The sequence below is a fragment of the Hyperolius riggenbachi genome, chromosome 7, assembly GCF_040937935.1.
Source record: "Hyperolius riggenbachi isolate aHypRig1 chromosome 7, aHypRig1.pri, whole genome shotgun sequence".
NCBI classification, from domain to species: Eukaryota; Metazoa; Chordata; class Amphibia; order Anura; family Hyperoliidae; genus Hyperolius; species Hyperolius riggenbachi.
This window is the reverse complement of record NC_090652.1, coordinates 128,147,515-128,165,139: the sequence shown is the minus strand read 5'-3', so window position 1 is coordinate 128,165,139 and position 17,625 is coordinate 128,147,515. Positions and strand designations below refer to the sequence as shown.

Genomic DNA, 17,625 nt, shown 5'->3' with positions numbered 1-17,625 from the left:
CAATCGAGCAGGATGCAAGATATTGTTCGATTGCAGGAATCGGCCACTGTTAACATATCATTCGATCAACTCTGAATCCATTTGTGCATTCAGAGCATGGAGACACAATATCGGTCAGATCGATTAGTAAATGTGAATCGCCTATGATATCTCTTGTAGTGTGTGGGCCACTAGTCGACTGACTTTCGATCAACTATACTGAAGTCAATCACTTTGTCAGTTGAATCAGAATCGCTAGACGTGTGGCTACCTTTAGTCACGTAATTTGGTAAAAGGCAAATATTTAAAGGACAAGGACAACTGAAACAAGAGGGACATGGAGGCCGCCACATGTATTTCCTTTTAAGTAATACCAGTTGCCTGGCTATCCTGCTTATCTTCTACCTCTAATACTTTTAGCAATATGAACAAGCATGCAGCAGATCAGGTGTTCCTGACATTATTGTCAGATCTGAAAAAATTAGCCACATGCTTGTTTCAGGTGTTATTCAAATACTACTGCAGTCAAACAGATCAGCAGGGCTGCCAGGCAACTGGTATTGTTCAAAAGGAAATATATATTGCAATATATATTTCAGCCTTCATATTCTTATCAGTTCAGTTGTCCTTTAAGCAGGCTAAGTTTTTAATTCACAGATGGATGTACATAGATATGACTTTCTCATCTTCAGTGCAAAAGCAAGCAAAAAAAGCCCCAGATGAGTCACGGATCTCATTTATAGAATTCAACATCCTATTAAAAATGGTTTTCAGTCTTACAAAATTTTTGATTTATAAAATTAGCCTTTCTTGGGCTTAAAAAGACTCTGTAACAAAATGTTCAGCCTTATTTCTTCTAACTTATAAGTTCCTATACCTGTTCTAATGTGGTCTGTCGTACTGCAGCCTTTCCTAGTTGCATTATCTCTGTTATATAATCAAATCTTGTTTCCTTTGCCGGCTTTGTTGGCTCAGGCAGGAATTTGCTGCTCTGTTGTGATAGGTAGAAGTTATACACACCCTCTCCAAGCCCCCTCCAGGCTCTGTATGAGTCACAGACTGAGCTTCTCTCAGCCTGTCACATGCTGGTTAGCAGCCATGTTTTTTGTTTGTAAACACTGCCTAAAACTGGCAATTATAAGCCAGGATTGCAGCAGGGAGTGGCAGAAACAGCACAGAGGGGCCCAGGAGAGCATAATGAATAGAATGGTATGCTTTTTATTGTAAGAATTTTAGAGTACAGATTCTCTTTAAGCTTAGCAAGAGGGAGTTGACCTTCTCTTTCTATGTTGCCATATCCCTTTAAAATTAATTTCTACCTTCCACTAAATCCTGACTAATGTTTGAAAACCAATCAAAATATGGAATAAAATTCCAAACAGAACCATTAGTTGCCATTCAGATGCAAGTCAAAGGTACATTTAATCTGATTTCTGGCAATTTTTAGTTTTGGCTGACTAGAAATACACAGCTTGATGGTTCATTGTAGTGTTGGCAATTTATGTGTCTTTTATGTAGGAGTTGATCTTTAGAGGCTAACAAAGTTGCCCCACTGCTAGCTAAGACATATGGTAGGTTTGGGAGTTCTTGTTCGCCTCTGGAAAACCCACCCATTGGACAAAGGGTCATGTGTCACCAGCTTGGCAGACACCATGTTCAATTTTGGTAGCAAAACCTCTGAGGGAGAGGCAAGTGGTAGCATGAATGGGTTCTTCTACTAGGGATAGGGAATCTAAACTCTTGTTAACTAGGCTTCACAGTAAAATTTAGCTAAATGAGAAGGTTTTTTATTTGTGATATCCAACATAGCAGCAGGGATCATATTAAGTTAGAAGTTAATTAGTGTGTACTTGCACAGGGATAGCACTGGATAAGGACTTCAAATTCTGGGGCTATGCAATTAAGCTGTATGAAGCCATTGCTATGGAATACTTACCAAACACACAATTGGAGAACCTCACTCCCAAACAGTTCTCTGCTGCTTTATAAAGCCTGCAGGCTGCTTATAAGCCAATGAAAAGTGCACACATAATACACCTAGCTTGCAGTGATAATCAAGCAAAAGCTGAGCAAGTCAGCCAATTAGTAGGAGAGGGCTTCAGTTGCATATAGACAATGGCTATATGACCAGCAGGGGGCACCAGCGTGCAGGATATTCCCTCTCATCTGCCCCCCTCCTAACTAAACTGCATGGGATACTACAATAATTAAAAACAATGGTGCATGAGCCAGCCTGGGGCCCCGGGAACTCTCACTGCCCGGGGCCCCAGAACCAGCATCTAACACCATATGTGAGCGCAGCCAAAACCTTGGAGCTGCCACCTCCAAGGCCTGTCTCCTACTACTCTAAAACTTACCAAACACACAATTGGAGAACCTCACTCCCAAACAGTTCTCTGCTGCTTTATAAAGCCTGCAGGCTGCTTATAAGCCAATGAAAAGTGCACACATAATACACCTAGCTTGCAGTGATAATCAAGCAAAAGCTGAGCAAGTCAGCCAATTAGTAGGAGAGGGCTTCAGTTGCATATAGACAATGGCTATATGACCAGCAGGGGGCACCAGCGTGCAGGATATTCCCTCTCATCTGCCCCCCTCCTAACTAAACTGCATGGGATACTACAATAATTAAAAACAATGGTGCATGAGCCAGCCTGGGGCCCCGGGAACTCTCACTGCCCGGGGCCCCAGAACCAGCATCTAACACCATATGTGAGCGCAGCCAAAACCTTGGAGCTGCCACCTCCAAGGCCTGTCTCCTACTGCTCTAAAACTTACCAAACACACAATTGGAGAACCTCACTCCCAAACAGTTCTCTGCTGCTTTATAAAGCCTGCAGGCTGCTTATAAGCCAATGAAAAGTGCACACATAATACACCTAGCTTGCAGTGATAATCAAGCAAAAGCTGAGCAAGTCAGCCAATTAGTAGGAGAGGGCTTCAGTTGCATATAGACAATGGCTATATGACCAGCAGGGGGCACCAGCGTGCAGGATATTCCCTCTCATCTGCCCCCCTCCTAACTAAACTGCATGGGATACTACAATAATTAAAAACAATGGTGCATGAGCCAGCCTGGGGCCCCGGGAACTCTCACTGCCCGGGGCCCCAGAACCAGCATCTAACACCATATGTGAGCGCAGCCAAAACCTTGGAGCTGCCACCTCCAAGGCCTGTCTCCTACTGCTCTAAAACTTACCAAACACACAATTGGAGAACCTCACTCCCAAACAGTTCTCTGCTGCTTTATAAAGCCTGCAGGCTGCTTATAAGCCAATGAAAAGTGCACACATAATACACCTAGCTTGCAGTGATAATCAAGCAAAAGCTGAGCAAGTCAGCCAATTAGTAGGAGAGGGCTTCAGTTGCATATAGACAATGGCTATATGACCAGCAGGGGGCACCAGCGTGCAGGATATTCCCTCTCATCTGCCCCCCTCCTAACTAAACTGCATGGGATACTACAATAATTAAAAACAATGGTGCATGAGCCAGCCTGGGGCCCCGGGAACTCTCACTGCCCGGGGCCCCAGAACCAGCATCTAACACCATATGTGAGCGCAGCCAAAACCTTGGAGCTGCCACCTCCAAGGCCTGTCTCCTACTGCTCTAAAACTTACCAAACACACAATTGGAGAACCTCACTCCCAAACAGTTCTCTGCTGCTTTATAAAGCCTGCAGGCTGCTTATAAGCCAATGAAAAGTGCACACATAATACACCTAGCTTGCAGTGATAATCAAGCAAAAGCTGAGCAAGTCAGCCAATTAGTAGGAGAGGGCTTCAGTTGCATATAGACAATGGCTATATGACCAGCAGGGGGCACCAGCGTGCAGGATATTCCCTCTCATCTGCCCCCCTCCTAACTAAACTGCATGGGATACTACAATAATTAAAAACAATGGTGCATGAGCCAGCCTGGGGCCCCGGGAACTCTCACTGCCCGGGGCCCCAGAACCAGCATCTAACACCATATGTGAGCGCAGCCAAAACCTTGGAGCTGCCACCTCCAAGGCCTGTCTCCTACTGCTCTAAAACTTACCAAACACACAATTGGAGAACCTCACTCCCAAACAGTTCTCTGCTGCTTTATAAAGCCTGCAGGCTGCTTATAAGCCAATGAAAAGTGCACACATAATACACCTAGCTTGCAGTGATAATCAAGCAAAAGCTGAGCAAGTCAGCCAATTAGTAGGAGAGGGCTTCAGTTGCATATAGACAATGGCTATATGACCAGCAGGGGGCACCAGCGTGCAGGATATTCCCTCTCATCTGCCCCCCTCCTAACTAAACTGCATGGGATACTACAATAATTAAAAACAATGGTGCATGAGCCAGCCTGGGGCCCCGGGAACTCTCACTGCCCGGGGCCCCAGAACCAGCATCTAACACCATATGTGAGCGCAGCCAAAACCTTGGAGCTGCCACCTCCAAGGCCTGTCTCCTACTGCTCTAAAACTTACAAAACACACAATTGGAGAACCTCACTCCCAAACAGTTCTCTGCTGCTTTATAAAGCCTGCAGGCTGCTTATAAGCCAATGAAAAGTGCACACATAATACACCTAGCTTGCAGTGATAATCAAGCAAAAGCTGAGCAAGTCAGCCAATTAGTAATAGAGAACTGTTTGGGAGTGAGGTTCTCCAATTGTGTGTTTGGTAAGTTTTAGAGCAGTAGGAGACAGGCCTTGGAGGTGGCAGCTCCAAGGTTTTGGCTGCGCTCACATATGGTGTTAGATGCTGGTTCTTGGGCCCCGGGCAGTGAGAGTTCCCGGGGCCCCAGGCTGGCTCATGCACCATTGTTTTTAATTATTGTAGTATCCCATGCAGTTTAGTTAGGAGGGGGGCAGATGAGAGGGAATATCCTGCACGCTGGTGCCCCCTGCTGGTCATATAGCCATTGTCTATATGCAACTGAAGCCCTCTTCTACTAATTGGCTGACTTGCTCAGCTTTTGCTTGATTATCACTGCAAGCTAGGTGTATTATGTGTGCACTTTTCATTGGCTTATAAGCAGCCTGCAGGCTTTATAAAGCAGCAGAGAACTGTTTGTGATTGCTATGGAATACATCGTGGACCTTTGTTCAATTGAAGTACAAAGGGGACACTCATTAGATTGGATTACAGCAGGTAACCTTAATAAAAACACGCTTTTATGTCTAGCTTGTGTCCTTGTTTATTATTTATTCATTTTGTACTCATTCTACTCAGAGAGGGCAAATATCAGGAGGTGCCCTTTTTATTAAAGGTTTCCACATTCTATTAATGATCTCTTTCTTCTACTATTAACATACCTACTTCTTGTGGAGGGCAAAATCACATGTTAGTGCTCTCCTTTCCCTAACCATGCAGGGTCTGGTTGGACCACAGGGTGATTTTACCTTTGTTTTAATATAACATTTTAAGGTTAATGCCATCACTCAGGAAGACCTAGGTATGTGACTTCCAACTTTATACTACTGTAGAGAAATGAGATCACCATAACTCCTGCTCTCATTGTGGGTTCTTGTAGGTAGGCCTTGGCATACAATGTAACTTAAAGAGAAACCGTAACCAAGAATTGAACTTCATCCCAATCAGTAGCTGATACCCCCTTTCCCAAGAGAAATCTTTTCCTTTTCAGAGACCGATCATCGGTGGCTCTGTATTGCAGATATTGCGGTGAAACCCCTCCCACGGTGTGATGTCAGGACCATGGTGCTCACATCACACTGTGGGAACCTTGTTGCATTGTGGGAAATAACAGTTGTTTCCAACTGCCCAAAAAGCAAGCAGCAGCTATTTCCACTGACATCACCTGCCAGCAGTAAAATTGTCACCATGTGATAAATAGAGAGGAAATATTTTACAATGAGCAAACGCTGACTAAATCATTAATACATAATGATAGTAAACAAACCCACTGTATTACATTATTTTCACTGGAGTTCTTCTTTAACAGGGGAATCCTCCAATCATGTTAAACAACCCTGTGTCAATACATTGTATACCTAGGTCTAGCCACCAGAAGAAAAGATGGTAGTTATCAGGTTAGTCACATGTAACCCTAACTCTAGGAGTGGGCCTTCATAAATACAAAAAAACACCTCTGATTGGCAGCAGTTTAGTTGGCAGTGAGGTGGCCATTTAGAGTCTTTGATGGCATCTGAAGGCCCACCCATGCATAATAAAAGGTCTGCTAATACCACAACATGTTGGCTAGGTGTGGGCAGACTGTTGTAATCATTTCAAGTACAGCGGATCCCCGACTGAGCAAAATTGTTTAGTGCCAACAGAAACCTCAACCCTATTGAAATGAATGGAGATGAAAATGTGGTTGGCAGTTTGGACAAGATGCTCCTACTTGGTTATCAAGTACCAAATCAAGCTCCGTATACTGATGAGTTTGTGCACACAGGTGGTTCACTGACTCCAGTTGCTTTGGTCACTGCCTGCTGGAGTAAAATACCAGTGCTCAGTTGCTTATACCAGGACCAATTGATTTCAGCTTTTTCACCTTTTACAACCATATCTTCTTTGATATGTCCCCAGAAAGCAGAAATTTAAGGGAAACTCCGTTGAAATAAATGATTTTCTTTGTTTTTGGTTAGAGCTATCTCTACATGTGCCTTCCTTTATCATCAGACCTAACAGTCTGTGAAAGAAACTGAAAAAAAAGCCCCTCTAAGTTGAACACCACAGATGTAAGCTATAAAAATCAGGTAATGCTTTTTAATCAAGAAAGAACAAGTGTAGTGAGAATCAAGAAGTGACATGCATAGAGATTTCAAGTAGCTTTGAAAGCACGGATAAACTTACTATTGTATAAAACTGCACTTAAAAATCAGAATGTAAAGCATCAGAATTCTAGGCAGTTGATGAAGAACAGATGTAAGCCAAAAACAATACTAGCCAATCTGGACAGGGTCAAGTGCATAACTAGCACACAGAAACGAAAAAAAAAATGCAAATTGCAAATATCAAAGCCTTTTTACAGCAGCATGTGATGCAGATAGAAAAACGAGGCTTTTTTTGTTTAGCAAGGTAGAGAGCAGCAGAACACAGCCATTTAAACAACGCTGGATAACAAAGACTGATCCAGGTTGTAAGCTCTGTATACCCTGAAGCTTTTTCCTCTCTATATGTGTTATAAACATATTGCACAAAAGGTACAGTTACTTGACCAAAGAAAAAAAATCACTGGATCATGTTGTAAATTACAGATAATTACAGATACTGTCTGCATTTTTCTGTATGTCTATGTTTCAATAGTGGATTTAAGTAGCAGGGGAATGTTAGTAGGTGTGGTCCCTCAGAATACAGCAGTCTGGGGGAAAATCAATATAGCATATGAGCATATCTAAGCATCAGATACTTCCACTCAATCAGTTGCTTTGAGCAGCCCAGGGCTGGATTTACCATAAGGCACTGTAGGCACGTACCTACAGGCGCCTGATGATGGAAAGGCATCTTATTCCCCAAACGCCTCCCTCCCTCCTTCCCTATGCAGACTCCTGATGAGAGTATATAAGAGGTTACTCACCCTGCTCTCAGCATTCCACTGGTGAGATATCCTTCAGTCAGGGGTACCTCTAGCTACGTAATACTGATTGCTCTAGCTACCTAATATTTGGGGGCACCTCTAGCTACTTAGAATTAGGTAGCCAGAAGTACCATGAATATTAAGGGACACCTGTAGCTACCTATGACAGACAAGGGAAGTAAGGGAGAGGTGACAGCTGGGACAGGCAGCACACTTGTGGTGTGGTTCGGCAGGGGTTTGTAGGTTCAAGGAGGGCAAATCTAAGGCGTCAGGACATCTGTGCCTATAGGCTCCTGTGAGGTAACTCAGGGCTTTTAGCAGCCATAATAGCAGAGTGAAAGCCAAAAGTTAAAAAGTGTCAGGGACTTAAGCTCTACATCATCAGCTGAAATCTCATGGCATCTATGGGAGTCCTTGCAAAAGATATTTATCACAGGACAAACAGAAGGGAATCAGCAGTTCAACGCACCCTGTGTTTCAAAGTTCATAAACTAAAAGGTAACCATGTATTAACATCAGATTGTTTTTTTTCACAAAGCTTTCTGCAGAAATTTCTACAGATTCTAAATTAAGTAATTTGTCCAGGGGTACCCAAACATTTCTTTACAATGTGCCCAAACCATCTATTGGAACTTTATGTCCTGATAAGCAGTCTTTGTTAGTTTTAGCAGTTGGGAGGGTTAGCTCTGGGTCACTGTCAAGGTCAGTGATAGGATTGAGAATGCATTAGGGGAAAAGCTAGCATTAGGAATAGTTTAACGGATGTAGATTAGGCTTTGATTCTGATTAGTGGAAAGAGTAGAATAAGATTAAGATTAGTGATACTAAGCGAAAAGACAGAGGTGAAGTCAGAGTTAGGCACAGGACACAGGGTAAAGCCTCATCTACACGGTACCACTTTCCGTCAAATCGGATCTATTAGACGGATCTGTTAGATCATTTCCAACTGGTCCAATCGGATTGCAATAGATTTTTTGACAGATTGTGGGTACTTATCAGTGCAAAATCTATCACAAAATTGATCTGAAACAATTTGGAAGTCTACACACAATGCAAATTCTTATCAGATCACCGGTCGATCTGATGGAAAATTGTACCATGTAGATGAGGCTTTAGATTTGTATTTTCTATTGTTTCTTTGTACTGATGAGCTGCACACGCTTATCTCACATACAGTATTTGGACACCTAGCTATATCTAATGCTGGGTACACACGATACTTTTTTCTGCTTGATTTTCCACCCGATCGTTTTTTTCCGCTCGATTCTCTTATCTTCTGCTCATTTTTCTTATCTTTTTCCATTCACTTCTATGAGAAATTGAGCCAAAAAACGATTGGAAGGAATATCGGACATGTCGGAAATTATCTATTGAACCCATCTATCGGTAAAAACGTATGGCGTATTCCCAGCATAAGAAGAAGCAGTTCTCCTGCACAGGAAGTGACATCATTGCCCAAATTTTCCTTAGAAAAGTAGGCATTATCTCCTCTTGGACACATTTGGGTTGTGCAATATGTTGTGATACTCAGCAGAACATTAATCAGGAATGCTGCAGGACAGCAACCTGTGGCACACAAACCGCTATCATCACTAAACCACATGCTCTGTTCATCTCCTACTTTTCCCAAAGGATACATGAGGTAGAGGACAAATGGTACATGAAATACACTTGAAGCAAATTATTATTTGAGCCTCATGGAGGGCTAATCCCAGCCAGGGCACTATCTGCATGGAGTTTGTGTGTTCTCCCCGTGTCTGTGTGGGTTTCAACCGGGCACTGCGGTTTCCTCCCACAACCCCAAAAACATACAGATAAGTTCATTGGCTTCCCCCTAAATTGACCCAAGATTGCAATACATACACTACACGATACATACATAGACATACAACTATGGTAGGGATTAGATTGTGAGCCCTTCTGAGGGACAGTTAAATGACAAGAAAATCTATACACCGTATACTCTGTACAGCGCTGCGGAAGATGGTAGCGCTATATAAATACTAAATTATAATAATACAAAAATAATAATTATCTCAAACAAGGTGGACGTGAGGTATGATTTCTGTACCAGGGACACAGATGACCAGTCAACAATACCTTACAGGAATTTTTACTATTGTTTTCACTCTGCAAAATAGTATTAATACTAATAATTTAGTAGAGATATAATTCAAAGTGCATTGATAGTTCCCTAAATCTTCAAAACTTCTGCTCTCCTGCACCATGCATAAGGCAAATATAGTGAGTATACAAGAAGGAATAAACACTGTCTCACCAATTTTTGTGGCTCAAGATCACAATGTGAGTGACTTTAGCAAATACTGAGAAACCTTCTGTTTGGTAGCTTTCCAATGCTCTAATAAATACTTTCAATTTGGGCTGTGTTAGGATTCTGCTGACAGAATATAGGACATTACTTTTTTCCTCATTTTTGCCAGTTTTTCCTTATTCATGAACTGAGTGAGTTACTGCTTTGTCCCCAGATAAGTATTGCAGCTTTTGTTTTAATACACAAGCTAGATAAAAATGTATTGGCACTTCAAAATACTGAAAAAAACTAGGACTGGTGTGCAGATTTACTATGTTATTGTGATACAGAGATTATGGGCCTGATCAATTTCACTTTTTCTCCAAGGAGATATTTTCAAATATTACCAATAATAAGCATTTTAAGCCACTAGCAAACAAGAAAATATACCGAATACATTTGACAGTACCTTTTCATCTACTTTTTGTTACTTTTTCAATTGCAGAGCGCTGAAAAGTTATTTTAACGACTTGAGGACCACACGCTTACACCCCCAGTGACCAGGCAATTCAGCACACTGTAGCTTTGACAGTGTGCTGCACGGCCATACAAATTATCAGCCAAATGAGTCTGCCCCCCTTTTCTGCCCACCAATAGAGATTTCTGTTGGTGGGCTCTGATCACTGCTGCTAGGTTTAAGTTTTTTTTTTAAATGAATGTAATTGTATTTTTATTTTGAATAAAATTGTGTATTTATCCCTCCCCCCTCCCTCCCCGAGGTCCAATCAGGGCCATCCTCTCTCATAGGCAACAGCCTATGAAAGGGGATCGCATGGTGATCTGCTCCAGGGGACCGCCAAGTGACAGGGCTGTCCCCAGTACAGCCCTGCACTAGATCGCAGCACTGTACAACTAAAAAAGTCTGTTTCTTTTTTTTTTTACAGTCTGCCAGCAACGATCACCACTGGCAGACTGTTGACGGAGCTCTGCTTCATCACTCAAGCGGGAATGCACTCCACACCGCGTGCGTAATCCCCGCTAATCTCCTCCCCAGGACTTAACGTAGATCGGTGTTAGGTGGTCCTGGGGGAGCCACCTTCCGGCCACCTTTGGAGTTAGGTGGCCGGAAAAGAGTTAAACAGAAGGTGAAAAATTATCACCTAGGAGAAAACTAGGGAGAAAAAGTGAATTGGATTTGGCCCTGTATATTTCTGCAAAGAGGGTTAAAATAACGATTTCAATATTTTAGAATATTGTGCAGTATGCTTGTGTGCTTTTGCTCTCTGAATACACTGTAAATCCATACTAATGTTTCTTCTATACAACTTTCAGCCTTGCATGGTGTTCCTTCACATGCTGCATGGCAGCCTCCGTCACTACACTAAACTCTTATACCAAGACCGTCATTGAGTTTGGACACAAACATAAGATCTTTGAGCAAGTCTTACATGAGGAATCATCATTCATAAATCATAATAACGTTAAATGCACAAAAGAAGGACCAGCAACATCTGTTTCAAGTACCCTTGAGATCTCAGAAGATAGCAGCAGAAGTGTCAGAAAACCTATGATATCTACACTGTCAGTAGACCTTGGAGAAATACCAGAGACACTGGGGGAAGAAGAGTGTTAACAAGTATAATTCAATATAGTCAAAAGTATTTATAGCCACACACTGAAAATTCAAATAATCAAAGATTTAAAACAAAATTGTTCCATTAAACCTGTATGTGAAACAATGTTCTATTTTGTAAGACATGCCATTCCAAAAAATAAAAATAAATAAAGGATATATAAATCAATATGAGCTTTTGGTTGTAAATTGATTTTTGTTGCTTAGAGGCAAAGTAAATAGTACACATCTTTTCATTTCGAAACTGTATCTAATTCATTGATTCACTAGCGGAGAACTTGAACAATGCCAGCATTTTCCTCACATAGTGAAAGTCCAATCATGTAATTATGCAGGTGTCATCATGCTTCAATTTTAAGTACTTATGAGTACGAAAATTATAGGCACAGCAGTTACTGAATTGTACACAAAGGTTCGACATGTAGATCTACAGTATAAGGCCTATAGTCACTTCTTAAAGCATTTGGAAGTGACATGTGGCATGATTAAACATAGGTACATATAATACAACCCCTAGTAATAAATTCTCTGACAGCCATTTCTGTTTTCCAGTACAGCAATAGCTAAAAAAACTTAAATTATTATCTACGGAAAAGAGTTTATTGATGGTTAGTCAAATTCAGTACAGTTTCCTGAAAAGTAAATAGAGGATAAAAGCGCCGAGAAACAATGAAATAAAGCTTCTTATGAGGCTTAAAGTGCACCTGAGGTGACATATGACGTTTTTCTTTTTTGCTGCCTGAAAGAGTTAATTTACCAGACATGCAAGTGACAGCTTCTGTCCTGTTGGTACCCTGAGAGAATATAGTAAACCTCATAGATAAGGAAATTACAGCCAAAAGTTTTTATTCGCAGAATACAACAGGAGAGAGATAGAAAAAAGTTTAATCTGGAGAACTTAATAGTCTGCCATTGAGCAAAGACAATAAAACATTCAATCTACTTTGTAAATGCTTAACCTTCCTGGCGGTAAGCCCGAGCTGAGCTCGGGCTATGCCACGCAGGAGGCTATCTCAGCTTCTGGTGGGGTGATTCAACCCATTTAAAGTGCTCTGCGGCGATCGTCCGCACGCAGCGGCGGAACAGGCCCCCCCCCCCCCCCCCGCCAGAGCCCTGCGCTGCCCGGACCAATGATTTCCAGGCAGCGCTATGGGCTGGATCGGAGGCGTCTGACATCAGGACGTCGGCTGACGTCCACAACATCATTCCGATTGTCGCCATGGCGACAGGAGAAGCCAACTAGGTGAACGCGTTATATACGCATTCCCCTGTTTGCTATTGATGCCGGCGACGATCGCACTAGAGGGACACATGCACCCTCTAGTGGTGTTTCATGTAGCTACCACTCTGGTAGCTTTACATGAAACAAAAAATAAATAAATTAAAAAAAAAAACGGATTTCTGCCTATTTGGTAGAAAAAAACAGCCGCCAGGAGGGTTAAATATAAAATAAAACCATGGGATAATTTAAAAAAAGGCATCTCATAAGTTTATTTTCCCCTCAGGCTGACTTTATGTGCAGGAAAGTTCAAAGGGTCATTCATTCTCTTTCAGCTTCACAAGGCAGAGTGAAGATTCTAAACAGCAACTGTAACAGTCTGATGCAATCTTACAAATGTAAGTAATTAAACTGAAAATAAGAATATGAGACATTTTTCTATGTTACTAATGTTCAATTTATCGCCTGTACTACATATAGAATTAATTATCTCATAAATGTATTTTTACTTTAGGTACAGCATGCAAAAAGCAACTCATTGGAAGTCATAAAGCCTTTAGTTAAAAGTCCCCTCACTAAGGTAGCTGCATATAGAAATGTGTACTTTAATGAGTCACTTGGCTGAGAAAGCTGCTAAAGGGAAATTATATTTTATACTCAATAATTGTATAATTTCCCTGAAAGTGAGAGAAGTGAAGTATATATAGTTATAGCATATTTATAGCTTCATCTTTCAACCAAATATACTAATTTTAAATGTGGTGACCACTCTGAAATTGTATGATCTTTATGCTTGAAAAAAATAACATTTTAGTATTTGGTATTAGGGTAGTGTGATCTGCTTGCATCTAGCAGGTTCTAGTTCTTGGTTAATAACTCTGTAGGCATTTAAGCCAGCATTAGAATTTTAGCCCGAGTTTGTACATTTAATAACAGATTAAGCAGTTATGGCTTACATACTTGTAAGGTTACTGCACTATTCATGTACATTTGTTTTGGCTTTCATCAGGGACACTCTGCTAATACGGGTAGGACAATCAGAACAGTCTTGTTCTTTGTGTCATGGACTCCACAAGATGTTGGCAACATTTTCTAGAGACTCTGGTTATGCTGGCATGATCCTATCACAATATGGCCCATATGCAATTCACTTTTTCTCCTGAGTTTTCTTGTTGGAAAAGATTTTTCATCTTCTAGTTAGAATCACTTTTCAGCACTTTGCAATTCAAAAAGCACCAAAAAGAGGTGGAAAAATACTATCAAAACTATTTTTCTTGTTTTCTGGTGATTTAAAACGCATTTTACTGAAAAGGTTTAAATATTACTGTTTTGTAGACTTTGTTCATATTCACATATGCGGTAATAGTTTGGTTATTTACTTAAAGACATGGCTTCAATTCACTAAGACCTGTTCGGTAATAAGTAGAAGTCTAACCAGTTGTGGTGTAGGTGTCGGCAGAAAACTGTATTCTGCTATGGTGACGTTCTCCCACTTCTGGACAGAGTTGTGAAGATTCTTGTAGTACAAGTGATCTGGCATGAGCTGTTCATTTGCAAGTTGCTGCTTCTGACAGTTACAATAGTTAAAGGCATCCCTTTAGACTGCATGACTCCTCTAGCCTCTCTGATTCACTGCATCCGTTTATAAATATTCACCTCTAAAGGGTGAATATTTATAATATATATACAAGAAAGCCTCTACTGTTGTGCCCCGTTCTTTCATCACCTTTTTTTTTTTTTTTTTTTTAACTTATTAACGTCCTGCACAGCACCAATGGTTTGAGTACTGTAGTAGGGCAGGGTGGCTTTTTCTATTGGCTGTCTCCTTGGCTGTTTATTATACTGAATGACTGATTGTTAGTTACCAAAAGCTCCAGGATGGTCTTAAAACACAGAACATCTTACTTGTTTTACAATATGCTCTAATCTTAGTGAATTGACAATTATTGAGGCATTTACTGCACTAGTCGGTAATTTTACTTGTTTAGGAAAGGGAGGTTTGGTTCATGGATTCAATTTGCTGATGCCAAATTCTGAACCTACCTTCTGTGTGCTTTAGGAGAAATTTAAATTATGCAGAGAAGGCAATTTTTTTCAGTCTTCACTTGTCCCATTTGAGGGATCCTGTGCGCAGTGCCAACCTCAGCTTTCTATACTTGCCTAAAAGAAGTGAGGCCATACTTTCACGATTAAAAAAAGAAATCTTTTTTTGTGAATAATTAGAAAAAAATGTGAAGAATTCAGTATTTCGCAGTTCTCAGCCATTATAGTTTTAAAACAAAACGTGATAATGTGGATAAAAGACACACATTTTATTTGCCCATTTGTCCCAGTTATGACAACATTTCAAATATGTCCCTAGTATAATGTATGGCGACAATATGTTATTTGGAAATAAAGGTACATATTATTAGTTTTGCGTCTGTCACTGGTTACAAGCCCTTACTTGCAAAAATAACAGTAATATACCCTCATGACATACATATTTAAGAAAGATGAGTCCCTAAGGTTCATGTATTTTTTAAATATTTTTATATATATATGCATTTTTTGGGAAACTATGGGAGAGTGGGGAGGTAAAGCTTTAATTTTAATAGGAAATCTTTGTATTTTTTATTAAATGTATGGTGGAGATGTAATTTTATTATTTGCCCACTAGATGTCCCCCTCCCACAGCTTCTTCCCCTTGTGTACTAAACGGTACACAGAGGAAGTAATGTGTATATGCATTACTTTCTCATTTGTTAATGACACCGGCATCTTATTGATGCCGGCGTCATTGATATGGGCACTTAGATTGCTGAATGGGAACCGTGTACCATTCACTGATTAGCGAACTAACAGGCATCGGCGAGAAAACACACATGGGAGTGCGTACAAGCACATGCAGCAGACAATCGTGGCAGAAGGCGAATATGTATGTCCCTGGGCAAGAACTGAAGTTTTGCAGGACATAGATATATCGTCTGAAAAATTAAAAGTGGTTAAAGGTATTTTATTGATAAGGTGAGAAAGTATCATCTAGGAGAACACTCAGAAGAAAAAATTAAGCCCCCCAAACTTGATGCTTATAAAGAAATTGCAACTGACAAAAAATGCATAACAACATTCCTTCATTACAGAGAATTAGCAAGCTAGAAAAATGATCACTCCTATAAATAAGGTCATCCATCAGTTGTTTTGTTGGTACTTTTTCATTTGCAAAGTGCTGAAAAGTTATTGTAAAGAGAAGATGAAAAAATATCTTCTAGGAGAAAACTGGAGAGAAATAGTGAATTGAATAAGGCCCAATATATACTGGGATGCGAAAGTTTGGGCAACCTTGTTAATTGTCAGGATTTTCCTGTATAAATCGTTAGTTATTACGATAAAAGATTTCAGTTAGATTTATCATATAAGAGACACACACAGTGGTATTTAAGAAGTGAAATAAAGTTTAATGGATTTACAGAAAGTGTGCAATAATTGTTTAAATAAAATTAGGCAGGTGCATAAATGTTGGCACTGTCATATTATTGATTCCAGGGAAATCATGAAAATTAACAAAGTTGCCCAAACTTCCGCATCCCACTGTAGTTAGAATGTGTGATAGACAGTAAATATAGCTTTAGATGGTCTCAAACGACCATCTAAAGCTATATTTATGCATCCCTGATAGTAAATGAAACAATATATTATCGCACAGATACTGTATGTACAAAAGGAAAAATATTCAAAGGATAATCAACTATTGTGTTTCACACTAACCCAGACCAGGAGAGGTAGTAAATGGCGGCCCAATAAGGTAACAGCATTTTCTTTATAAATTTACAAAAATTTGAACGTGATCTCTGATAAACCATATTCATATACATTATAAATTGTAATTGTCATGACAATAAACATATAGATTATCCCTTTTACCACTGCAAAACTACAATGGCTGTAGAGATTTTTTGATGGTAGCACTTTACTGAAATGTTTATGTGAAATTGAATTGAGTTGATTTAATCTATTTCTAGCTTATGACGTATGAATTTAATACATATGTACTAGATTGCAGAGTAAATTCATGGCACCCACATAATATAACATTTGAATACTATCTTTCCTGTTTTGCACATACTGCATTTAACCTTTACATTTTATGTGGCACTCACATACATATAACATTTGTATGCTATCTTTCCTGTTTTACACATACTGAGTTTAATATTTGCAATTTACATGAATTATTTGCATTGTGTGTGTAGAGAGAATTTCAAATATGTGTTTATCTACTAGAGACATTAACCTGTAGATGTACGCTCCATACTAATAAATGCATATGTGTTTTTATTATGAGGAAAGTTTCCTCCTTTTTAGCTTGCAGGGTAGTCTGTAACTCTGGGTGTTTCCTATCCCATAGAGCCAAATTAAACCATGCCATGCACTGATGGGGATCAACCAATCAGAAATGGTCTGCATGCATGTTAGATTATTGTGGCTCTAGACAATTAAAAAGTTGACACATCATTGCATTCCAGCAGTCCTGGAGGTGTGTTTAGCTTTTTGGTAAAAGGATGATTTTAATAAAGGATGATTGGCATACTAAGCAGTGGTGCACTGTGGGACACCTCAGATGCACACTTCAATTTGAATAGTCACAAATACCTTCTGTTTTAACCACTTCAGGATCACAGGTTTTTTTCCCTTAAAAACCAAAACATTTTTCACATTTCAGCACCCATCCCATTCATTCACTGATAACGTTATTGTTACTTATTACACTGAAATGATCTATATATTGTTTTGTTTTTTTTTTCATCATAAATTATGCTTTTTTGGGTGGTCCTTTTTGCTAAGAATTATTTTATTTTATATGCATTTTAAAGGAAATAATAATTATTATTATTATTTCTCAGTTTTCAGCCATTCTAGTTTTAAAATAAAACTTGCTTTGATACATAAAACCCACATATTTTATTTGCCCATTTGTCTCGGTTATTATAACTTTTGAACTAAGTCCCTAGTACAGCGTATGGCAATAATATTTTAGCTGGAA

General features: G+C 39.9%; 1 protein-coding gene across 1 annotated transcript in view; it reads left to right on the top strand.

Moving 5' to 3' along the window:
- GSG1L (GSG1 like) overlaps window positions 1–11,552 on the top strand; it is a 148,983-nt gene extending 137,431 nt beyond the window's left edge. Inside the window, exon 4 of the mRNA XM_068246825.1 lies at window positions 11,083–11,552. Within this exon, the coding sequence (XP_068102926.1) occupies window positions 11,083–11,383 (301 nt within the window). The 3' untranslated portion in view covers window positions 11,384–11,552. The remainder of the gene's footprint in view (window positions 1–11,082) is intronic.
- The last annotated feature ends 6,073 nt before the right edge of the window (window positions 11,553–17,625 follow it).